We start from the raw sequence: 25,490 nt of genomic DNA, 5'->3' as shown, positions 1-25,490 counted from the left end.
GATGTTATGACAAGGATGTAAAATGATAGCGCAAAGCATGTAGTACGTTCGAATATATGGATATTGTACGTAGTAGAGTTTTTGCGACGTATATATGACTCCCTTTTGAATGATGTGGCATGGAAGTCCAATTCTAACGCGAAGCATTTGGCACGGATGAATGGATATTGTCTAAATCCATATTCATGGGAGTATAAAACGCTATAACCTTAGGAGATTGAAGTCTCATATTATATGGTGGAAATGGGAAGAAACCTTATAGAACATATTTATCATTTACAGGATATATACTGATAGAACCAGTGAATCTTTTTCTTTCTACTTCGATAACTAATGGAATACTGAGCGGTAAGACTGCCTTTTAATTGACTATCATTGTAGTTTGATATGATACAATACTGTACAACATGCTTATTGTCTGACCAGTGATACTGGGTTTTTATTACCGACAGAGCAGGATTATTACTAGATACAGTACGATTTTCTTCTTGTGAGACGGATTAGGTGATAACATTTTGGATTTGAGAGATCATCCAGATAGTGGAGCATTAATTGGAACATCAGCATGAGGTTTTTCACTCAGGGTTTTTTGGACTTTTACTCTTTTCATTTCGAGGTGTTGCACTGTGTGTTCTTATATTCTATTTTGGATTTAGCTTAACTGATTTTGACCCTTCGCAACATAATGTACCTCCAGTAACAGAGTATAATATGTTTTTCTATTCAGAAATGATTCCTTCACCTTTGATTCACTCTGTGAATATATAATTTTTTTTACATGGGTGGTATGGTGGTGGCATTTTTGAAAAATGTACATGATGATAAAGTATGTTTTTTAAATCTAATTTTAGCCCTGAAGAAGTCATAGATGCGGGTGCATCCTTGTTGACGAAACACGTGTTGGCTTTGGATGAATTTTTTAAGATTGCAATATATGACTGAAAATAAGATTTTTTCTGATTTGACGATTAAAATCACCACAAGAGAAGATTAATTGGACTTCTTTTTTACTCGGAGTAAAGTTGTGCGCAGGACATTGTTTCACAAGACCTTGCTAATCCCTCAGCCCCATGGCTCATCCTTAACAAGCATGCACATATTACCGACCGTCTATCTACAGATTACACCTAGGGGTGTGTTTCTCTTTATTGTATACCACCTGCCGCTCGGCGACCACCTGCAAAATCTGTTCCAGGGCTTATCTCACCAGCAAGACAGGTCAGCGAGTTTACTGCTCACTGCTGATATCAGGGGTGAAAGTCTGGTTACAGCTTTTAAATCTGAGGACTCCAACTCCCTCTGCTATCCTTCTGAGGTCAGTACATGGCGTGCCATTCTTTGGGTATTGGTAATGCTATAGGCACGACGTGTGCTTTCGCAATCACTAACATATATTAGTGATTGTAAAAGCACCCGTCGTGCTTTTAGGCTTGCTGTGTGCCTTTTGTTTATAGAGCGCAGCTGCAGGCAGATTGTGTGCCTTTTTGAAAGATTTCATCTTAAATGCAGCCCGTGTATTAGTATGTGGGGCGCTGCAATTAACATGAAAACTTTTAAAAAGACGCGCAACCTGCTGCGCTCTGTTAAGGCATGCTGCAAGCCTTAAAGCACGACGTGTGCTTTTACAATCACTAATATATGTTAGTGATAGCGAAAGCGCAAAACATGCTTCTGGACTTGTTGACTGCCCTTTCTTAACAGAGCGTGGCTGCAGGATGATTGTGTGCATTTTTTTTTAAGTATTCATGTTAACTGCAGCGCCTTTCATGCCTATACACTGTGCTGCAATTAACATGTGTACTTTCAAAAATGCACACAATCTGCCAGCAGCCACGCTCTATTTACAAAATGAATACAGCAATCCTGTAGTGTAGTTCCTATATTCCCAATAGGCTCTGCGCATTGGAATAACATAAACGATAGTTTAGACGTAGGACTGAGGTCGACTAGGTCTCTATTGAATATGTTAGACTTAATTATGAATGCCAGCTAGCTCAGAGGTCACTAGAAACTTTCTCGAGTGAACTGGAAGGTGTTAACTTTCCTGAATAGACAAGAAGGGATTCGTTTCTGACAACCGCATAAACATGACAACTTTGCTCCCCCCAGAATAAGGAGTATATCTCCAGAGTTGTGGAAAACAATAGACAGCTATTTCACTCAGTCAATCGTACATGCTTAGTTTCACCAGGAGTGCAGAGAAATAGAGAGACGGGTGTTTTCAACAAAAGTTGTTATTTATTGAGCAGTCCTCTTTCTCATGCAAGAGAAGTGAATTGCCACAATTGCAATACTTGTCATAAAGTAAAGTGCGTACAGTAAAACGAGTATTATGAAATAATACTGTAAAAGCATTTATATCATTTATATGGTTTCTGAGCCATATGATACTTAAAATAGATAAATACATACAATGATAAAAGTTGACTAAACGTACTCAACTGGTGTTTCTAAAATACGCCTATCCCGGTGTACCTAACCTAAGCCTAGTACGTGGGAAGGAGTAAGTAAGTGGCAATTTAAGTTAAGATAGTTTTTGCCAAGAATCTGAATCAAGAATTTTCTAATGATCTAATCAGCTCCGTACCTTGGTTATAGAATGAAGGAGGTCTTGTATCTCTTTCTCAGGACTCGATCTCCTAGCAACCCGCAAGGGTGACTGGAAACACTGGAGCTGGATTTCTCGGCAGGAGAAAAGACAGCGTCTCTCTCAGTGCGTCAATGGGAGGGTCGGCTTCCTTCGGCTCTCGTTACAGCTGTGCTTCGGGTAAGTATATAGCCGATCTGCTCCAAACCACTGTGTGTTTGCTTAAGGCAAACGCTGGTATATTTATACTTGGAAGGTGCCGAGTTTGACGTAAGGTTGGACATAAGACGTCACTAAGAACTTACAGTTCTTTCTGGACTCCAGGAGTTCTTGGACAAATCAAAACAAGAGCAGGGGCAATTCCCGGGCTTCTGGAGGCTTGGTTTGTTTAAAGAACGCGTTGTACTTTCTAGGAGTCTATGGGAGTAGCCTTGCCGTATTTGGACTGCATTGGCTATGACTAAATATGGATATGATTCTTATGCCTTTATAAGGATATGATTTGTTATAACCACATAAGGTCATGAATCGGGAATATTTAAATAGGGTCCTAGATACGTTCACAACAAGCCCTGGGCTTTAAATGGTCTGGGTCCTGCTGGTGCTCAACACCTGCAGTTCTTTAAAGCAGGTGCTGCGACGGGTCCCTTTCGGGCTCTTCGTTTTTGTCCTCACTCTCAGGGTAAATCTTAAATCTGGCAGTGCAACTTCTCAAAATCTTTGGTGTAACTGTAAAGAGAGTAGCTAAAGTTCTTTCACAGTCTCATCATTTCAGAACTGAAGCATCTTCAATATTAGATTCAACAAAGCCCTAGTTGTTGCTTATGTATCTTATGCAACTAACAACAATTGACAAAGCCAATAGTCCTGGCTTGTTGTAGGTATAATGTTACTTGTTGTGTTATATATTATAAAAACGATTGCAGAATCACAAAACAAAGTGTATCTGAGCTACAACAGCCTTGTATTGAACCTTCAGGAGGACAGTTTTGCTAGAGCAAGGTACGTATGCCGTTTTTGTTATACTCACAGATTCTTCTGACGACTCTCTGTATTGGACTTTAATATTTACATGTCCACCTGGGATTCATCCTGTTCTGTACGCCTGCGGGGGATAGGGGTGCCTCTGGGGACCTCATGCCAATTGTTGCCAAAAGCACTGGAAGTCTCATCCGGAGTAGCATGCTTTGTTTACAGCTCTTGCGCCAAGTATTTCTTGAACAGTTATGGGGCTATTTCCTGAAATAATTCTCCAGAAGAGTAAAGATATTGGAAGCAGTTGAAACCCACGATAAACCCACAAAAAGGGACAGGGAAATATGAGTATTAGGTTTTTTTTCAGCTGAAGTAAAGGTAAATATTTTTTTTCTGTTTGGTAGGCCACCACAATCTCCAAGTCATGCTTTACATAGACTAAGGAATGATGCATTAAAAGATTTATTGGTACAGAAATCAGTAACGCCTTTGCGAAGGGAGGGTTGAGGTTTAAAGTAAAAAAAAAAAAAAGTAGAATGGCGAATAAACAAAAGGTACTCCAGTCAAGCATTAGGACATTGGTCTCCATTTTGGGTGTTGTGATGTCAGTCTCTCCCCCAGCAACACATACACACAAATATACCTGGAGGGACCACCTCCCCATGATAAGATATCTGCACCATCGCACTCCTTACCTCAGGTCCCCTTTGTATGTTTGTATCCCTTAGAGCATATCTGTTCTTTCAGCATTCCGTTATAATGGAGGGGAGTCAATGGGAAATGATAACTAAGCTGATGGTGGGTGAATTGTCTATAAAAGCTTACTGTCTCGGTGCCCCGTGTAGCTGTCATTAGGGCAACTGGAGGAATCGCACCAGCATAGAGGGCTAACAGTGGCTCTTTGCAAGCAAATTATGCTGTTCAATCAGTTTAGCAGTGCTTGCAGTGGGGCACATGTCTAAATGTAGTATTAATATGCAAAACCCCACATAAATCGCGATTTTAATATGTGTTTTAAATTAAATGCCGAATTTCTTGATGGAGACACAAGTCAAAAAATTGTCAGGTTCATGCTTTGGCATTTTAAGATCCCCAAGGAAATCCTTGCAGATGCTTCCTTTCCCTACTAGAAGGATAGTTGAGTTTTATATAAAAAAATATATATATTTCTAAATCCTTCCCACTCTTTTCCCTCCACTATTCTTTTCAATCCAAATAAATGACTAAAATATCCACCACTCAAATTACTTTCATATTTCCCTATACTGATTCAAAACTAATCCTTTATTGGTTCCGGAGTAGCGTACTACTCGCCAAAAAATGCTTCAACACCCCATCATATGTAGCAAGCAGTACATAAATGCAATTACAATACAGTATATCTGATTGCAATGACAGAGGCAGCACAATAACAATCCTGTGGCACACTATGCTAAGCACAGATTTTTAGCTCATATGTTTTAATCCACACCCTTAATTACATCAGTCACGCCCCTTTGGAGATCCCCCAGTTTTTTCATCTCACTTAAAGCCCTGAACAAGCCTAAAAGCACCATGTGTAGTTTCAGAATAACTAACATATATTAGTGATTCTGAAAGCACACGTGGTGGACTTCTATGCACAGTCGTTCCCCTGCGTATCCAGGAAACCATCTGCAGAGCTGATCAGTGAACTAATGATTATCAGTTCTGAAGACTGAGTGGAGGAACCCGCATTGAGTCGGCTCTGTTCTGCAGAGTCTTGCCCTGCTTACCTTGAATAATTCTTAAACAGATTGTTACAAATAGCATTTTATTTTAATTGATTTTAAATCTGGGTAATGTGTGAGAGTCTGTTACAAACAGTTTTTGACAAATGTGTTTTGGTTGCATGCAGCATTCAAAAAAACATTTTCTTTTAGATCCAAATAGGATCTCAGATATGAGAAATAGGAGGATGTCATAGTGACTATTTGCAGTAGTATTAGTGAGCTTCTACTATTTTACAATATTGGAAAAAATACATCACTATCACTGTTCCCTGGAAGGTGCGAGCATGGGCCCGCACCCAGCTATTACACTTCGAGCGTGCAGTGTCTTTTATGGAGCGCGCACCCACACAGCACATCCCCTAAGAGACAGGTGCTCATGTTAATCGCAGCGCCCTGTAGAAGCATGACAGGCGCTGCGATCAACATGAATACTTTTTTAAAAAGCAGACAATCTGCCCCAGTCGATCTCGATGAAGAAAGGGCACATCTATATCTTCTATCACTTAGGTGAGCCGGAACACTGATTTTACACACACGCGGAAGTGCATGGATAAAGGAGCAGTATGGCTGGAATACGAGAGCATTCAGGAATATCCCTGTACTGACATATGAAGGGGAGGATGGCTCCCTCATGTGTTGCACATCCCTATAATATGAGGGTTGTAGAGAGGATACACGTATCGGACGGCTGACAGTGCAAGAGTATATTGGATACTTGAGGTGGAAGTACGCACCTCCCATTGAGCATTTCACGGAGGGTTGCTTGTTTCCCCATAGACGGAGACCTTGCTAATCCCTCAGCCCCACGGCTCATCCTTAACAAGCATGCACATATTACCGACCGTCTATCTACAGATCACACCTAGGGGTGTGTTTCTCTTTATTGTATACCACCTGCCCCTCGGCCACCGCCTGCAAAATCTGTTCCAGGGCTTATCTCACCAGCAAGACAGGTCAGCGAGTTTACTGCTCACTGCTGACATCAGGGGTGAAAGTCTGGTTACAGCTTTTAATTCTGAAGAGTCCAACTCCCTCTGCTATCCTTCCGAGGTCAGTACATGGTGTGCCATAGGCACGACGTGTGCTTTCACAATCACTAAGCTATATTAGTGATTGTGAAAGCACATGTCGTGCTTTTAGGCTTGCTGCGTGCCTTTTGTTCATAGAGCGCAACTGCAGGCAGATTGTGTGCCTTTTTGAAATTTTTCATCTTAAATGCAGCCCATGTATTAGTATGTCGGGCGCTGCAATTAACATGAACACTTTTAAAAAGACACGCAACCTGCTGCGCTCTATTAACAAAAGGCATGCAGCAAGCCTTAAGATGTCCCTCAGCCGCGGCTGTGTAGTTAGTTAGGAAAGCAGAGGTTATGGAATGAGGCAGGTTGCCCTGGTTTCCTAATATATATTAGTGTAGCTTTGTTGTGGTTGCAGATGCTCTGCACTGCACCTGTTCATTTCCAACATGACACAACCAGTGTATGCCAGTCACCAACACGAAGGCCATCCCCAGGGCCAGACTGGCTGTAGCAGGATAGGTTTTGTTACTGGGGGCAGTTTTGCAGCGATGCTCCAATAATGGCCCCAGTAACAAAAGCAGGGGTGCTGGGGACATGTTTTGTTCAGCAGTGCTTGACACTTGCTCCCCCCCCTGTTCTGAAAAAATCACCAGGGCTGCTTTGGGGTTCCCAGTCTGCCCCTGCCTGACCCATCATCAGGCCTCCTGCATTCCAGTACCTAGGTCAGATATCTGCACAATCGAGCAGGAACCCCTCTCGCTGTACCCATTCGCACTGTCGGGTTCTTGGTGCACAGAGCGTTGGCTGCAGCGCACAGAGGGGCATATTACCAAGCAATAGCGATAATTATCGCTATTGCTTGGTTAGAGACAAACATTTACCGCTGAGCTGCGGCGATTTTTATCGCAGATAAACCTTGGTGTTACCAAGGTTTATCGCAAATGCGATAAAAAGCGGCCGCAATGCATGAATATCGCTGAAAAGTCAGCGATATTCATGCATTACCGAGCTAATGCTCTTAGCCATGTTATCCACCTCCCATTGGATAACATGGCTAAGAACTGCTCAGGGCAGGTGTTAGCTTTTGGAGATATTCGCGCTTAGCGCGAATATCTCCAAAAGTTGGTAATAGGAGATAGCGATGTTAGCGACTGTTTCCAGTCGCTAACATCTTGGCACACCCACTTTGCATGTCATTAGTGATAAATATCACTGACATGCAAAGTGGGGCCCAAGATGGCCGCTATCTCCTACTAGCTGTCGCTAACTGGTGTTAGCGACAGCTAGGTAATAGGGAGATAATTTTATCTCCGCTTTCTTGGCTTTTAAAGCCAAAAAAGCGGAGATAAACCCCCTTGATAATATGCCCCAGAGACCTTACACTGCCGCGCACAGAGGAAAAATATTAGAGGGAACATTGCTTGCAGGTACTCTAATTACATTGCTTACTGCTTTACAATGAGTGAGGTGCATTGACAAAAAACTGTAAAGTACACTCGTAGTGTGATAAGGAAGGGTTTGTTTGTTGTTCATAAAACATTACTCATTGTGTTGGCGTGGGTTTCCTCGGCACACCTTGAAAGCTTTGGACTATTTCATGAGTGACCCTTAAGACCTGTTTAAAACCAGTGGATTTTCAGTCAGTATATTTGAACTTTTCCTTCAAATTACACAATGTTGTCTCCTTTAATACAAAAAAATGACTTGGGGAAGCGATCTGGCTAGCTTTGTGAAATTCAGGGTGACGCCCTAACAGTTTCAAAGTTCAACTGCAGCTACTTCTACCCACACAGGTAAATGCAATCAAATACAGCTCAAGCATTCTTTTTACATGGTTCAATACTAGCAAAAACAAACCGGTAACATTCAAGAAAGAAAATAAAGAAACGCAAGAATACAAATATTAAAAAAGGTGTTGTGAAAATCTTTTTTTTATGGTTCTGAGTTAATAATTAAAAGATAAATTACGACACACGTTAGTGAACAGCTCTAGCCTGCCAAATGATTATAGCATAGTCTAAAGAGCCAGAAAACGGGAGTGCTGTGAATCTCAGCGCAGCACAGCGTCTCACAAATCCTGCAAGCTGCATAAAGCTTTGCATTCTAAGCTGTCGCTATGGACTGTACTGAGCTGCTGCTGCTGGTCGCAGTGGTTTTGTCCTTCCTGTTTTGGCGCGCAGCCCGTCCCAGCAGATTCCCGCCCGGACCATTGGCTTTGCCTGTCATTGGAAACCTTCTGCAGTTTAACTTTAATGACCCAATGAAGGACTTCGACAAAGTAAGTATGCTCTGCCTCACTTCATCCAAACGTGGTCAATGTGTAGGAAGGGTTCAATGGGCCCTAATGCAAGCAAAGAAAGTGGGCTTTAGTGGTGCAGAAGGTGCTTCACCTTTCTGGGCCATGGTGCCGCTGCACCTACTGCACGATTGATATATACGCCCCTGAGCAGAGCGCAGATCATGGTGCAGAGTCAGGAGCATTGCTCACTGAGGCGAGGGCAAGAGAACTGGGTGAAAATCATTTGTATTCTTGTCAACATGTCTAAATATGATTTTTTGCTGTGCATATGTGGGGCAATTAGCAGTGCATGGCAAGGGTGTGAGCTTTAATTACCTTAGGGCACGAGGTATAGTTACTTGAGATAACTATAGCTGGTGAATTCCTGTGCTTTGTTGAGTTTAAAACGTTATGTTGTTACTGAACATTTCACCCAACTTTAATGTCACTTTAACCTTTTATTTTTTTAGTGAACTTCTAGTTTTTTTTAATGCAAAGTAATATTGTATTACCATATTTAAAGTCAATTCCCCGCCGTGCATGGACCTGCGGCCAACTCGCACAGGTACCCAAACCCATGTTGCACAGTTGGCCACAGTGCCTGGCTTGCGGGCAGGCCTTGTGGCCAACTCCACCACAGACAGCCAACTCCACACTGTACACAGCTTACGGCCACACCCTGTGGCTACCCCATCCACAGGTAGCCAACCTCATGCTGCACATAGCCTTCGGCAGTGCACAGCAAGGGGTTGGGAACAGGGCTTGGGCTGTGGCCCACCCATCCGGAGGCAATCAGCGGCACATTGCACAGGGTATTTGGCTGTGTGCAGTATTTTTTATTTATTTATTTTAATTATTTATATAGCGCAGCTGATACCTTGCAGGCTTCCTGGCGCTGGAGAATACTTTACTGAGGAAGAGACCAAGGTGTATAGAGACGGGCAGGTCTAAGGGAAAAGCCAGGTCTTAATGCGCTTCCTAAATGGAAGAAGTTGAGGGGTCTGGCGTATGTCAACGGGCAAGCTGTTCCATAATTTGGCAGCTGCAACCCTAAAGGATCTACCCCCAGTTCTGGCTTTATTGTATCTGGGCACCCTTACCAGATACGCCGAGGATGATCGCAGATCTCTGGCGGGAGTATACCACTGAAACAGGGCTTGCAAGGGCCTGGGCCCGAGTCCATGCAAAGCCCTGAATACAATGCAAAGGGACTTGAAAGCCACTCGCTGCTTTAGGGGTAGCCAGTGCAGATCGGCCAATGCCGCTGTGGCCGAAGACCTTCTCGACCGGCCAAGAGCCAGCTTGGCCGCGGCTGATTGAATTCGTTGCAGCCGGTCCAGTAACGTGACAGGGGACTCAAGGAGCAGGGCGTTGCGGTAGTCAAGGCGACTCAGAATCGTACACCTGACTACCAACGCCCGGGCTTGTGCAGGGAGAAGTGGCATAATTTTTCGCAGGGAGCGTAGCAAAGCCGTGCAAATCCCCACTGTTTTTGCAACCTGGGTTTCCATGCTCAGCTTGTTATTGAGCATGACCCCCAGGTTGCGGACCGAAGAGACAGGTTTAGGTTTCTCCCTTGTCTCAGGAGGCCAGAAGTCATTCGGGAACTGGCAGGATAGAGTGGTGCCAGCACAGAGCAGAACCTCTGTTTTGGAGGCGTTAAATTGAAGAGAATTACTATGGAGCCATCCAGCCGTTTCTCTAAGACACTCGTGGAAGGAGGTCAGAGAGATGGAGTCTTCTCCTTCCCAGGAGAGAATGAGCTGGGTGTCGTCTGCGTAATTAATTGTTTTTAACCCGAATGACTTAATTAATGTGATCAGTGGTTTAAGGTACACATTAAAAAGGATGGGACTAATGGAAGATCCCTGGGGGACTCCCTGTGGCACTGGTGAGAAGGCGGATTGAAATGGGGGGAGGGAGACAGCCTGTCTCCTATCCTGCAGGTAAGAGTGAAACCACAGCAAAGCTGTGCCTTCCACACCAGCTTCCCTGAGTCTCAGCAACAGCGTCCTATGGTTGACCGTATCGAATGCGGCAGACAGGTCCAGCAGTATTAATGCTACTGGCTGGCCCCTGTCTGCACGCATGCGAAGATCCTCCATGGCTGTCAAAACCGCAGTTTCGGTGCCGTGGACAGGGCGGAAACCGAACTGGAGATCGTCTAAAAGGTTGTTCTGCTCAAGGTGAATGGAAAGGCAGGAACTGACCCATCGTTCTACTACCTTCACAGGGAAAGGCAGTAGCGAGATGGGTCGATAGTTAGAAAGACAATCTGGGCTCAGGGAGGGTTTCTTCAAGAGCGGAGTTACAAGCGCGTGTTTCCACGGGGTTGGGACGTAGCCACATTGCAGAGACTGGTTACATATTTGGCGCAGAATGCCAAAAAGTTCTGTTCCAGAGCTTTTCCAAATTTTTGGAGGCAGAGGGTCGAGCGGGGAACCCGAAGTGATTCCGCGCGCCAGGTTTTCAAACTCGGGTTCAGAAATCTTAGAAAATTCCCGCAGTCTGGCCGGTGAGCTGGTGGATCGAGGCGGCGAGTCATGAGGGCAAGTACTGGCTCCCTGAGTGTTGGCATCTCCCAGTAAGGGGGGGGTCTTCAAGTTCTGAATAATGATATTGATTTTATTAATGAAAAAAGTGGCCAGATTATCGCAAAGGGCTTGGGTGGGAGGCTGCGTCGACGTGGCGCATTCTGGGTGAGTTAGATTTCTAAGTATCTGAAAAATACTTTTTGAACTGTTGGTGGCGTTGGTGATAGTAGAGCAGTAGTAGTTAGCCTTTTCTTTGACAATGGCAGTTTTGTACGCCCGAAGGTTGTTTTTCCAACGAGATTTGTTGGAGTCAAGATAGCCTTGCCTCCACTTTCTCTCAGATTGTCTGCAGGCCAGCTTAAGGGCTCTCAATGAGTCGTTAAACCAGGGGGCGGCTGCTCTTCGCCTTGGTTTGCATTTTTTCAAAGGGACAAGATGCTCTGAAGTATTAGTGATCTTGGAGCAGAAGGACATGTAGTTGTCCTCCACCGACCGAGCGGTGGAGAAGCTATCTTGCACCTCAAAAACGGGGCTGGCCAGTCTCCGTTTATCTAAGGCTTTCCAATCTCTATACAGAAGGTCAGGTGCGGCACTGAGTGACGATTTGTTGGCTCTGCCGCTGGCTATGTGAAATTTGCGCATGGTCGGTCCAGCACATAGGCAGGATGTCGCTCAGGGAAACTAACTGGGAGGAGGAAAAGATTAAATCGAGCTGATTTCCAGCCGAATGTGTAGGTTTACTGACCAATTGAGAGAGTCCCATGCCTTCGCAGGAGAGTAAGAGATTGTTTAGAGCAGAGTCCAGACTGCCATTGGGCCAGAGATTAAAATCACCCAGAACAAGCAGCTTGTTGTGGGAAGTGGCCATATTGGTGATAGTCGTAAGGAGCGACTGCTGCTGTGTAGAATTAAAAGCTCCCGGCGGGCAGTAACATATTACAGCCGTGAAAGTTATTCCGGAGAGACAGTTGATGGAAAGACCAAGTATTTCCGTACCAGCCACTGGGTCCATGTCAAGTGTTTTTATGGACCAGGAGGCTCTGTAAATTATGCCAACTCCACCACCCCGACCCTTAGGTCTGGGGAGATGCAGGATTTTAAAGTCTTGTGGGCATGCCCAGTCCAGATCTATGTTACAGTCGGAGTGGGTCCAGGTCTCGGTCATGAACAATACGTCGAGGTGGTGATTCTCAATAAGCTGGGAGATTTCATTTGCGTGTTTAGGCAATGACCTGACATTCAGCAGCCCGGCCATCAATAGACCTTTACAGGCGAAGTCATGTAGGGGGAAGGCGGTGTCCGCAAAGGAGAGTTGGCCTTCATGAGCAAAGTCTCTAAGGGAGAGTAGAGACTCACGTGTCAGATACGGAAGGCTAGTAGTGGGTAGGAGGGCAGAAGCATCGGAGTGCGCTGCGGTCGCTGCCGAGGCGCGGATGAGCGCAGACGAGCTTGCCTTATGCGCGCCTTCGGCGCGCATTCGTCGCGCCCGCTGCGCTCGTCCGCTGCGCTTCCGACACAGGCTCATAATTTATGAACGGTGTCGTTGCGTAGGAGGGGGGCGTGGCCAGGCGCGGTGGGCGTGTCTGGCGGCGACCTGGAATGGCGGCAGGACGCGATGTGCTCTACGAGCGAAGCGACAAGCAGTCTGCCGCTGAGCTGTAGCACAGGTAGGGCCAGAGGTCTTTGCACAGTGCAACAAATATTAAAAGCACACAATATCACAACAGATCAAATTTTAAAAACGAGCGACTACCGGCTTCCGCCTCAGTAGTATTCCAAGTTTGTCAATGGGCGCTGGCGCTTTGGCGCGTAATTTATATCAATTGGGCGGGGGGGCGTGGCCAGGCGCGGTGGGCGTGTCTGGCGGCGACCTGGAATGGCGGCAGGACGCGATGTGCTCTACGAGCGAAGCGACAAGCAGTCTGCCGCTGAGCTGTAGCACAGGTAGGGCCAGAGGTCTTTGCACAGTGCAACAAATATTAAAAGCACACAATATCACAACAGATCAAATTTTAAAAACGAGCGACTACCGGCTTCCGCCTCAGTAGTATTCCAAGTTTGTCAATGGGCGCTGGCGCTTTGGCGCGTAATTTATATCAATTGGGCGGGGGGGGCGTGGCCAGGCGCGGTGGGCGTGTCTGGCGGCGACCTGGAATGGCGGCAGGACGCGATGTGCTCTACGAGCGAAGCGACAAGCAGTCTGCCGCTGAGCTGTAGCACAGGTAGGGCCAGAGGTCTTTGCACAGTGCAACAAATATTAAAAGCACACAATATCACAACAGATCAAATTTTAAAAACGAGCGACTACCGGCTTCCGCCTCAGTAGTATTCCAAGTTTGTCAATGGGCGCTGGCGCTTTGGCGCGTAATTTATATCAATTGGGCGGGGGGGGCGTGGCCAGGCGCGGTGGGCGTGTCTGGCGGCGACCTGGAATGGCGGCAGGACGCGATGTGCTCTACGAGCGAAGCGACAAGCAGTCTGCCGCTGAGCTGTAGCACAGGTAGGGCCAGAGGTCTTTGCACAGTGCAACAAATATTAAAAGCACACAATATCACAACAGTAAAGACCCGAAAGCAGCCAACCTCCCTATAGTCTACCAACCCCACGCCATGCACAGCCTATAGCAACACAGACTAGGGTTGGCCTTCAGGCCCCAGGGGCCCCATCCCATGGGACCAAAATATATATATGCGCTTAGGCCCCTGTAACTTTTTGTCCACATAAGGTATCCACGTCAAATTTGCGCCCTTTTCTATTATCATCCTAAGGATTCTAAAGGTACCCAGGGTTTGTGGATTCCCCTGGAGGGGACCCAGAAATTAGCAAAAATATAGCAACATTTTGGTTTTTTGATGAAAAATTTGAAAAAAGTGCTGAAGAAGAAAGCGTCTGTTTTTTTCCATGCAAATGGTATCAATAAAGCGTTTGCAGTGATAAAATCACCATTTTCCCAGCTTTCAGAAACAGGCATATTTTTGTTAGAAAACCAACATTTTCTACACAGTTTTGGCAGTTTAGTGGGAGATAGCCTTTTTCTTTGATTTTTTGTGCTTTCGACCTCCTTTCAGTTAATGATGGATCCCAGAAAGCTGTACATTTTTAAAATGTAGACAACATTCTGAATTCAGCAAGGGGTCATTTGTGTCGATCCTTCGGGTTTTCCTATATAAAGTAATAGTTCAATTTAAAACATACTGAAAATAAGTTGAAAAAAACTGCTATTTGTGTCTGCATTTTCACCTGTAACTTCTTCTAAGTATGACAGATTTTTACAAGCTATATAGTGTTATGTCCACTGGAGCCTTATGGTTGCAGGGGTATATAGGACTTGTAGGATCACCAAGAATCCGAAGTGCCCAGAGCCAATAACTAAGCTGCACCTTGCTATGGTTTTTCATTGTTTACCGGGTATACAGCAATTCACTTGGTAAAATAAAAATTGTGAAAAGTAGATATCAAGAAAAACTATGTATTTCTAAAATGGGAAAAACAAATGGAGTTTAGAAGCAGTGTTTATTTGCACAACTCCATATATGTGGGTACCTATACCAGCATTTGAATTCTAAGGCAGTTTTGAAAATTAATTCTTTTTTAAACACTGCCTTGCATTTGGAAGGGATAGATGCATAGACAGTAAATTGGCAAAAACACTTGTTCTACTATTCTGTTTTCTCCAAGTCTCCCGGTGAAAATGGTATCTTACTTGTGTGGGTAGGCATAGTGCCCACGACAAGACATAGCCCAAAATGCAAAGGCGGGCATGACTTCAGTTTGCTTCAGGCCCGCTGTGTTCTCATTACTGGTGCTGGACGTAGAGGGCCTGAGGAAGCCTGCAACATGTTTATAATTTTGTTTTCACCTGCCTCTACACGGCCCCCTTTGTGATGCAATGTTCAGCACTCACAGCAGTTACAACCTTATCCGGCTGCAGCACTTACCTGAACAATGGATGCTGGGAATTGCAGTTGTACATGAAACTACATTCCTCATACGGCAGCAGGACTAGCTGATCTCCCACCAATGGGAGCGCAATGAGATGTTCAAAGGAGGAACATATGACGACATTTCAGCAGCAGCATCTGAAGAAGACGACGAGTCGAAATGCATTATGCCATGCTTAAAACCTATGAATAAAGGCTTCCACAGAATCCCCGCTGTGTCCCTGGACTTCTTTGAAGTAAGGTGGTCTTTGGTGCTATTTTTCGCGCCTGCCAGTAGCGCGAAACAGGGACCCATCCATCAAGTGTCCTGGTTTTTCCTGGCAACTCGGACTGTGCAATCAAGGTATTGATTACGCCAGGACCGCCTCGAGAACGGATCATACCAGCGGACGCTGCGACCAGGCAGCCTGTGATTACATGGGGAGGCGAGCATTACTTCAGTTTGCCTCAGGCCCGGTGTGTTCTCATTACTGGGGCTGGACGTTGGGGGCCTGAGGAAGCCTGCAACACGTTTATAATTTTGTTTTCACCTGCCACTAAATGGCCCCACTTTGTGATGCAATGTTAGGCACTCACAGTAGTTACAACCTTATCCGGCTGCAGCACTTACCTGAACAGTGGATGATGGGAATTGCAGTTGTACATGAAACTACATTCCTTACACGGCAGCAGGACTAGCTGATCTCCCACCAATGGGAGTGCAATGAGATGTTCAAAGGAGGAACAGGTGACGACATTTCAGCAGCAGCATCTGAAGAAGACGACGAGTCGAAATGCATTTTGCCATGCTGAAAACCTGTGAATAAAGGCTTCCACAGAATCCCCGCTGTGTCCCTGGACTTCTTTGAGGTAATATCTCTATGTATATATTACCTACTGGCGGTCACCAGTAGGTAGTTGTAGTTAGGACCTATTATCCATAGGAAATTCGTAACATTCTTTTCCCAATAACTTTGGCACCGGTTGATGAATCTTTGCGAATTTTTCAAAACTTATGGCACGCTCTGGTCCGCTCCTCCCTTGAAAGCTTCTGGGTGATTTGGCAAGCAGGGGCCAATAAAAAAGGGGGGTCCCAAAAAGTGTTTTCTCCATGTTAACTCCCGTAGGAAACTTTAGACACGGCTGCAGCCCGAGCTGCTGAACGGAATTACACCAAATTTGGCAAATCGGTAGCCCTTGGTTCAGAAAGAACTCTTTTTGTTAAATGGTGTAAATACATTCAGTAGGTCCCGAGAAATAAAAAAAAAAGAGGTTAAAAAAATGCATTTCCCATAGCAGACTTTAGACACGGCTACAGCTCAAACTGCTGAACGGAATTACACCAAATTTGCCATGAAGGTAGCCCTTGCCTCAGAAAGAACTCTTTTTCTTAAATGGTGTAAATCTGTTCAGTAGTTGCTGAGAAAATAAAAAATTAAAAGTTTTGATATATAGAGGCGCGGTGAATCCCCGCACCCTGCCGATCATGAGCTGTATGCTCGAGGAGACGCGCGCTGTCATTTGAAAGCTGACCCGATCACGGTACTGCCGCTAATTACCACCACTGTTTTAAAAAAAATTGCCGTAATCTTTTCAAATAGCTGTAAATTGAAGAAAGCACAAACTTATTGCCAGTAAGACTTACCCCGCACTCCTGCACCCTTTGACACCTGAAAACTCCCGCATTCTCCCCGGTCCACCACGGGAATTATTCCCGATTGTTGTGTAGGGAGGCGCGGCACAGTCAACACTTCCGGGCTAGAGGGGAGGAGGGCGGAGCCTACTGAGCCACCTACTGCATCCCATAAAAGCCCGCTGCCATTCGCCACGCGCAGTGGACGAGTGCTGTCATTTGAAAGCTGACCCGATAACGGTACTGCCGCTAATTACCACCATTGTTTTAAAAAAAATGCCGTAATCTTTTAAAATAACTGTAAATTGAAGAAAGCACAAATTTATTGCCAGTAAGACTTACTCCGCATTCCTGCACCCTTTGACACCTGGAAACTCCCGCATTCTCCCCGGTCCACCACGGGAATTATTCCCGATTGTTGTGGAGGGAGGCGCGGCACAGTCAACACTTCTGGGCTAGAGGGGAGGAGGGCGGAGCCTACTGAGCCACCTACTGCATTCCATAAAAGCCCAATGTCACACGCAACGCGCAGCAGACTCGTGCAGCGGGCGCGCCGGCGGCTTGTTAAAAGGCAAGCCCGTCTGCGCCTGGCCGGGACCAGGGGCCACGACCCCTGGTCCCGGCCCCCCTCCCGAGCCAGAAACTAAAGCCCCAGTTCCCTATTCAAACACAGAGGAAAGATGCCCGCCCCTTGCCTCTCCTCATGGAACCCAGCGGAAAAAAGCTTTACCTGCCCACACTGTGGTTACCAGCCCCACCCTGACCCCCCAATCCCAACCACGCAGCGCCACATGTTTCTTGTAAACTGTAGATCACACCCCAAACATTCCTTAGAGAGCTTGTTAATCTTAGACGAACTTGAACCCGATGCGCTGTTCCTCACAGAAACCTGGCTCCACTCAGAGTCTGACCCAGACATCATTCAAGCCCTACCAAGAGGATACCAAATCCTACGAAAACACCATTCAACTGTAAGAGGTGGTGGCTTAGCTATCATCTATAAAGAATGCTATGACTGCCGCAGCTCCCCCAACCCAATATCCAACTGCGAAAGCCTCTCCTTCTCCCTAGATTTCTCCCCCACCAGCACATTCTTAGGAACACTCATATACTGCCCACCTGGGACTATGGGTCAATTACTCGATTGTCTGCCCCCCTCTATACCCAACAGAGCCTGCAGCCTACCCAACTACACCTTCTAGGGGATCTCAATATTCATCTTGATGACCCCATGGACCACGCGACCGTAGAATTAACGACCAGTCTCGAGGCAATACAACTCCTACAACTAGTATTGAAACCTACCCACTCTAAGGGTCACCTTCTTGACCCCATATTTAGTAACTGCACGGACCTCCTAGTCGGCACACCCTCCCCCCTTCCTTGGACAGACCATTTCTTGATCCCCATCTCCTGGGTAACCCCCACTCCGCACTCGTCTCTACCCACAGTTCCCCGGAAAGATCGCAACTGGTCAAAACTTAGTCGCACACAGTGGGCAACAACCCTTGAATCCTCCAGACCCCCCTGCAACTCCGACCCCAGTTTAAGTAATGAGAACTATAATAGATGGATAACACAATCCTTAGATTCAATACTACCAGCAAACTACATTGAATCCAAACGCAGCCCCAGGACGGCCCCCTGGTACTCCCAGGATCTACGAGATATGAAACGCCAATTTAAAAAACTGGAAAGAAAATGGCGTTTAGACTACTCATCCTCCTAAAAATCCTGCATACCGAACTGCCACAAAATCCTACAAGAATGAAATTAGAAGCACACAAGCCATCTTTTTTTAAAACAAAATCAGTGCAGCAGCCTCAAGGCCTAAAGAAATATACCAAATCGCAAAAACCCTCCTCAAACTCCCAGAAAAACCCCTAGATCCCCACAATGCCAATCACACTGCAGTGAACCAGCCGAGTTCTTCCATAACAAAATCCACACATCTATTCCTCCTCCCACGTTCAACCCCCCCCCCCTCCTCACAAGCTGAGCACACGGAGCCAGGGTTCTAACCCTCAGTCTTCCTGAAAACCCTCCCTCCGCTGGACCCCACTATCTTACAATCCATCATGGCCCAGGTCAAATCTGGCTCCCCTAACGACCCAGCACCCCCGCACTCCTTGCGGACTGTCTCCACACATATTCGCCCCACCATCCTTGACCTGATCAACACCTCTCTTGCCACAGGCATCGTCCCACCCAGTTGGAAACGGGCAATGGTCAAAGCCCTCCTCAAGAAAACTAACCTAGATTAAAAAAAACAGGAAACTACCGACCCATCTCCTTACTGCCCTGGCTAAGCAAAATCACTCAGAAACATGTTAACAACACCCTGACTGAGTTTCTCGAAACAAATCACCTGTTAGACTCCTCCCAGACAGGGTTTCGGGACGGAGACCGCTCTCCTCGCCGTGACAGAGGAAGCCAGAATGATTACGGATCAAGGAGGCCATCATACTCCTGGACCTCAGTGTCGCCTTTGATACCGTACGTAAACCATAACATCCTGCTGCACAGGCTTACCAATCTAGAAATATCAACAAAAGGTAGAACCGAGGCACAAGAAAACAGAAAAACTAAGGCACAAAACAAGAAAAGGGAGCAGAGTAGAAACACCCTGGCCCCCTAGGCCTGCTCAGGGGGTCTCACAAGGACCCCCAGGGCCAAAAATAGCATTTTTTGAAAAATCACGGGGTGCGCGGATCTGGCCGTGAAAATTAAAAAAAAGAAGCGCGGGCTCCCGCGCTTCGTTTAATTTAAGCCCCCAGGTGGGCCAGGTCCCAGCGGCAATTACAAAATGTACGGGGGGTCCTCTACACTGCCCCGGCGACTGCCACCACCCAGGGCTTCTTTTTTCATCTCTGGGGGGCCTCTAAGGCCCCCCCAAGCCCCGGGGCTTTCATTAATTAGCCGGGGCACATGGCCCCCCGCTGCCCCAGGACCGCCACAAACCGGGGCTTTAAACAAATTTAAATACTCCTGTGTGGGGGGGGGCTTGAGCCCCCCCAAATGCCCCAGGGACTGCCACCTCCCCGGGGCACTATTGTTCTAATTTGGGGGTCCGTTACAGATCCCGAGCCCCAGGGACCACCACTCCCCAGGGCTCTGTCAATGATGGGAAGGGGGCCACGCCTCCCCCCCCCCCTCCTGGAGCCTGTAATGGCCCTGGGGACCGCCACCCCCCAGGGCCGGCTCCTGCAGTGTCCCGGGGTGCCCACCCCTGGACACTGCTGTTTGCTTTGGCAGGGCGGGAGCTGTGCGGCTTCTGCCCTGTAATAGCAAACTGGGTTTTGGAAGAGAGAGCAGGAAACCTGCTATCTCTTCCAAAATCCAAAACACATTGCTTTTCCACACGGGGAGCTGCATCTTAGCAGCTCCCCGCGTGGAAAAGCAATGCCGGCTCCCGCAGGAGGCGGGAAGCTGGTGCGACCATGGGGGAATTGGGGACCCCCCATGGTCTCCCGGGGGATGGGGTACCCGGGGCAAGAAGTGGCCAGGGAGGGGGGCCATGGGGCCCCCCTCCCCCATAATAATAAAAAAAAAATAGATAAAAAAAGCAAAGGCCGGCCCCGGGGGATGGGTTCCCCGGAGCCATAACTGGCCTGAGGAGGGGGGCCGGGCAGCCCCCGCAAAATAATAATAAAAAATAACAATGGCTATGCCCTGGGGGATGGGCCCCCTACCATTTTTACTTTTTTTTAAAAAAAGGGCTCAGGCCCTGGTGGATGGGGTCCCCAGGGCCCATAAAATAGAAAAGGAAGGGGGCCACATAGCCCCCCTTCTTAAAAAAGAAAAAAATACACGCGATCCTGCCGGAGGCCACGCCCCTCCCAGCAGCACTCTGCAAAAGCGCCCCCTGGCGCATTGTAATATGGGGAAGTAATTCCCCTTGAATACTGGGGGTCCCTGGGGGCCAACTAGCCCACCAGGTACCTCCAGTATGCGCCAGGGAGCTGCGTTGCAGAGAGGTGTTCAGAGGCCAAGCACCTTTTTACACCTCCCTGCAACGCAGCTCTATGGCGCTTATTGGAGGTACCTGGTGGGCTGGTTGGACCCCAGGGACCCTCAGGATTCAAGGGGACTTAATCCCATAACTTAAAATTCGCCACAGGGCATGTTTGCACAGTGGTGAAGGGATGCGGCCGGCCCTGAGGTGAAATGTGTTGCAAACACATCCTGTGGCGCGTTTTAAGTTGGGCAATTAATTCCCCTTCAATCCTGAGGGCCCCTGGGGACCAACTCGCCCAATCAGGTACCTCCAGTAACTGCCAGAGGCCTGCATTGCAGAGAGGTGGTCCAGGCCACGCGCCTTTTTACACCTCTCTGCAACGCTGCTCTGTGGCGCTTACTGGAAGTACCTGGTGGGCTAGTTGGACCCCAGGGACCCTCAGGATTCTAGGGGACTCAATCCCGCAACTTAAAATGCACCACAGGGCGCATTTGCACAGTGGTATAGGGAGGGGCGGGGCCTGAGGTGACATGTGTGCAAGCACGCCCTGTGTCGCGTTTTAAGTTGGGGAATTAATTCCCCTTCAATCCTGAGGGCCCCTGAGGAACAACCAGCCCTAACTACCAGAGGGCTGCGTTGCAGAGAGGTGGTCCAGGCTACGTGCCTTTTTACACCTCTCTGCATTGCAGCTCTGTGGCATTACTGGAAGTACCTGGTGGACTAGTTGGACCCCAGGGCCCCTCAGGATTCAAGGGGACTTATTCAGCGCCACGGGGCGCGTTTGCACAGAGGTGAAGGTCAAATACACTTAAAAAGGGGGGCTGCACTGCCCTCCTCCTCAATCATCATTAGGCCCTGGGGACCCCATCCCCCAGGGCTGTATCAAATTTAAAAGGGGGTGGCTTTCCTGCCTCAGGTTCTGGGTACCCCATCACCTGGGACCAAATAGACTTAGAAAGGGCCTCATTAGGCCCTGGGAACCCCAACTTCTAGCACCATGTCTAATTAAAGAAAGGGGAGGGGGGCATGTGGCCCACCTCCCCAAGTCTTCTCAGGGCCTGGGGACCCCATCCCCTGAGCCCAAAAACACTTACAAACGAAAGATGGCCTGCCCAACCCTTCTTCCCGAGCCTCATTAGGCCCTAGAGACCCCTGTGCAGCAGACAACACAATGGAAGCCCCAGGGCTCCGCTGCCACAGCCATCACCCCACATGGTGCAGGAGCCAGCATTGCACCCAACCATAGGGAGCCCATATTATTGGTGCCCCCTCCGGGCTGGAGCAATATGGGTTCTTTATCCCTGCCTGCATCAATGCTGGCAGGAAAACAGAACACAAGTCTGCTCTCAGCCACTGGGAGCATTTTTAAATCTCCCGCCAAACAGGAGCAGACTAAAGGACTGATTTAGATCTCAGGGGACGGATTACTCCATCATGATGGTGATGGATAACCAGGCTGCCGAAATATAAACCCCATAGATATAATGGGATTTATATTTCGGCAGATGGGATATTTGTCACCGTTGTGACAGAGTAAACCGTCCGCTCAGATCTAAATCAGGCTGTTGGTGTTTTCTCCCGTTTGGTGGGAGATTTAAAAATGCTCTTGCCAGACGGTAGAAAACACTTTTCCCTACCCACAATAGTGTGGGCAGGGAAACTACTGTGTCTCAAGGCTGGGCTACCCGGGACACAGTCACATCAGCCATCCCCTGGGCCATTAAAGGTGGAGCCTCCCCTTTTTTCAATTCAGCCTCAGGGGATGGGATACCTGGGGTCTAAGCAGGCTCAGGGAGGGGGGCTGCAAGGCCCACCTCTCTTTTTTTTTAAACTGTCCCTTGTGATGGAGCCCCTGCCACCTTTACAGACTTGTGGAGGGAGGCCTTGTGACCGTCTCTCCTCTTTTATCAAATTGGCCCTGGGGGATGGGGTTCCTAGAGCCACCATCGGATCTGGGGGGGTGGGGGGGGGGTTGCACGCACCCCTTTACTTAAATATGAGCAGCCCCGGGGATGGATTCCCTCGGCCCTAAATGTCCAGGGAGAGATGGGCCCCACTGATGCCCCATTACCCTATAATTATTACAAAATGGTAGCCGCTATTTTGATTTGCGTGACCCGCCTTCCTGGACCTTTAAAAGGCCCTGGGCACCCCATCTCCCTGGGCCATCACTTTTTGAAGCTTTAAATTGCTCCCAGCAACCTCATCCCTTGGGACCATCTCACATTCTGTGTTCCCTGTGAGCCCACCCCCAGGGCTCAGTGGTTTCCCTACACTCACTGACACAGGTAGGAAAATGTGTGTTTGCCCCTGCCTGGCAGGAGCATTTTTAAAACTCCTGCCACATTGGAGCAAACATAAAGTCCGATCCAGCAGGCGAGAGCTTTAGGAATGCTCCCACTAGCTGGGAGCAGATTTGAGATCTGTTTTCCTGTGTCCACTGATGTGGGCAGGGGAATAGATCTAGAGATTGCTCCCGCCATTTAGCTGCTCCCTCCGGATGGAAGCAGAGCGGGCTACCTCACCATGCAGGGAGTCGGCTGGGGTTGAGGAGGCCCTGGGGATCCCCCCTGGTCCCCAATGTGGGTCTGGTGGGTGCTCTGGGTGGAAACTTAAATAAAGGGGCCCCCAGGGAATAGGGTCCCTGGGGGTATAATAGGCTAGGGGATGGTGCCGCCTGGGTCCCCTCCCCTTTAAACAATTTTCAGCCTTGGGGGACCTAATGGGGTTCCAGAAAAAATGGTGCACAGCCTCCCCCCCTTAATAAAAAGGCAAAGGAAGTGTGTCTTCTCTGTGAATGCAGGTTGAAAAAGGATCTGAAATCCTTGATTGAGGCGAATGCATCATTGATTTTCTGGAGTGTAATCTCTAAGAGTAAGTTCTTTCTAGTTGTGTTCTGGTCTAAGAGGACAGTTCATGGGTCCCCCTTTTAATTTCTGCTGAGTATGCAAAGGTAGCAAATCACCTTGATGATCCGCCTGTTCGGCCTGTTCCTTCCACATTAGTAGTATGCAAAAGTGATCCTGCCATTTTCCAGGCTGAATGTTAGTTCTACTTACCAAAAGGACCCTAGCACATTTCCTGCTGATTTTGATGGCACGTTCTTGATGCAGAGGAATATAAGGACAACTCCACCACACAAAGAAGCATTTACTTCATATAATTAAGAGGAAGTACTCTTGTTTGGTGGAGAATCAACTCTTTTTGTTTCGTCATCTTCTCTATACGAGGATTCCTTTTGTTACTGATTTCTGTATGAAGACACTTGAGGAACAATCAAGTTGCCAAAATTTCACCTAAACAAGGTTGCTGGAAACATTACCTCATGGTCCTTTATGCAGGTGTAGTGTAGAATATGCACTAGACATTCACCCAATGATATAGCAATTACTATTTAACCAGTAGAAAGTCTACAGTTGGGTAGACATGTTGTGGAAAACTGTGGACTCTTCTTGGATAAATACACAGGCAAGGTTTCATTTTAGGCCCTGTGACACATTTCACAGAAAAAAAAACCACAGGGACTCACTTACAAATATAAACACAGCAGTGCCCTAGTTGAAGCTTCACTTCTCTTAAGGACAAGTCAACATAACTTCTTGAGCTTGGCCTAGGCAAAGCAAGTGGGTTTTCTCTACAATTCCATGTTGAAAAACAATCTGAAATCCTTCATGAAGGTAAATGAATCGTTGATTTATTGGAGCTTAACCTCGACTGTAGTGACGGTACAAGACAAGTGGGTTCTTTCTTGTCATCTCCTGGTCGGAGAGCAGAGTCCATGGTTCTCCCTTTTGATTACTGTATGTATGTAATGGTGCAAAATCACCAACAAGTTCTGCCTGTTTGAGCCCGCCCCTTGCACGTTAGTAGTATGCAACAGTGTTCCTGCCATTTTTCAGGCTGATGGACAGCTCAACTTGCCAAAGTGACCAAGCGCTTTTCCCACCTATTTTGATAGAATGTTCTGGATGCAGAGGAATATGAGGACATTTCCACCAAACAGAGAAACAGTTACTTCATATGATAGAGAGGAAGTACCCTTCTTTTGTGGGAATCCAACTCTTTGTATTCTTGATGTCTTCTCTCTACGAGGATTTGTTTTGTCACCGATTTCTGTGGGAAGACTCTCGAGGAACAATCACATTGCCAAAATTACATGTACACAAGGTCACTGGAGACATTACCTCATGGTGTTTTACACAGTTGTAGTGTAGATTATACACTAGACAAAACCAAAGGTTACGGTAAGTTAGAGTTAGGTGTGATAAAAAAAATCTGCCTTTGTTTAAAAAATAACCTTAGAAATTCACTGAAAAAAACAATACTTGAAGAAGTGTTCAGTAAAAATTTGGATACACATTATATTGCCATATATATATATTTTATTTTTATTTTACAAAACAATCAAGTACAGTCTCTTTCAGTTACAGTAATCAATTAAATAGGATCCGGCAGCTTTAACTCAGCAAGGTTTAAGAACATCACACTGACTGTAACTATCCCATTAAGTATCCACCCCCGCCTCCCCCATCCATCTCATTATTATGGATTCCCCGCTGCTATCTCGGGAACCTCCCCTTTTCATGGAATGTTTGCAGGTGTCAGTTCTGGGCACGGTGGCTCACACAAGTTTCCTCGGGATTCATTCCATTTCCCCCAGACTCGCATCCACTTTATTGCGATATATTTGTAAAAGTAATATATTTTGCATACACTGACATGGTAGTGATTACGGTTGGTGTCAGGTTTTGGAAATTACTTGAAGTCTAAGTGACTGATTCTGCTACTGTACCTGTCCTTGTAGACGAGTTCAGCTTTGCAGTGCTCAGTTCATG

At 47.0% G+C, this 25,490-nt stretch overlaps 1 protein-coding gene across 1 annotated transcript in view; it reads left to right on the top strand.

Annotated features, from left to right (window-relative positions):
* The first annotated feature begins 8,360 nt into the window (after positions 1 to 8,360).
* Positions 8,361 to 25,490, top strand: part of LOC144799179 (cytochrome P450 2J2-like) — a 488,767-nt gene continuing 471,637 nt past the window's right edge. The window contains exon 1 of the mRNA XM_078670429.1: positions 8,361 to 8,610. Within this exon, the coding sequence (XP_078526555.1) occupies positions 8,449 to 8,610 (162 nt within the window). The 5' untranslated portion in view covers positions 8,361 to 8,448. The remainder of the gene's footprint in view (positions 8,611 to 25,490) is intronic.

The sequence above is a fragment of the Lissotriton helveticus genome, chromosome 12 (assembly GCF_964261635.1).
Source record: "Lissotriton helveticus chromosome 12, aLisHel1.1, whole genome shotgun sequence".
Taxonomy (NCBI): domain Eukaryota; kingdom Metazoa; phylum Chordata; class Amphibia; order Caudata; family Salamandridae; genus Lissotriton; species Lissotriton helveticus.
The sequence above is the reverse complement of the archived record's forward strand: the minus strand, read 5'-3'. Positions and strand labels throughout refer to the sequence as shown.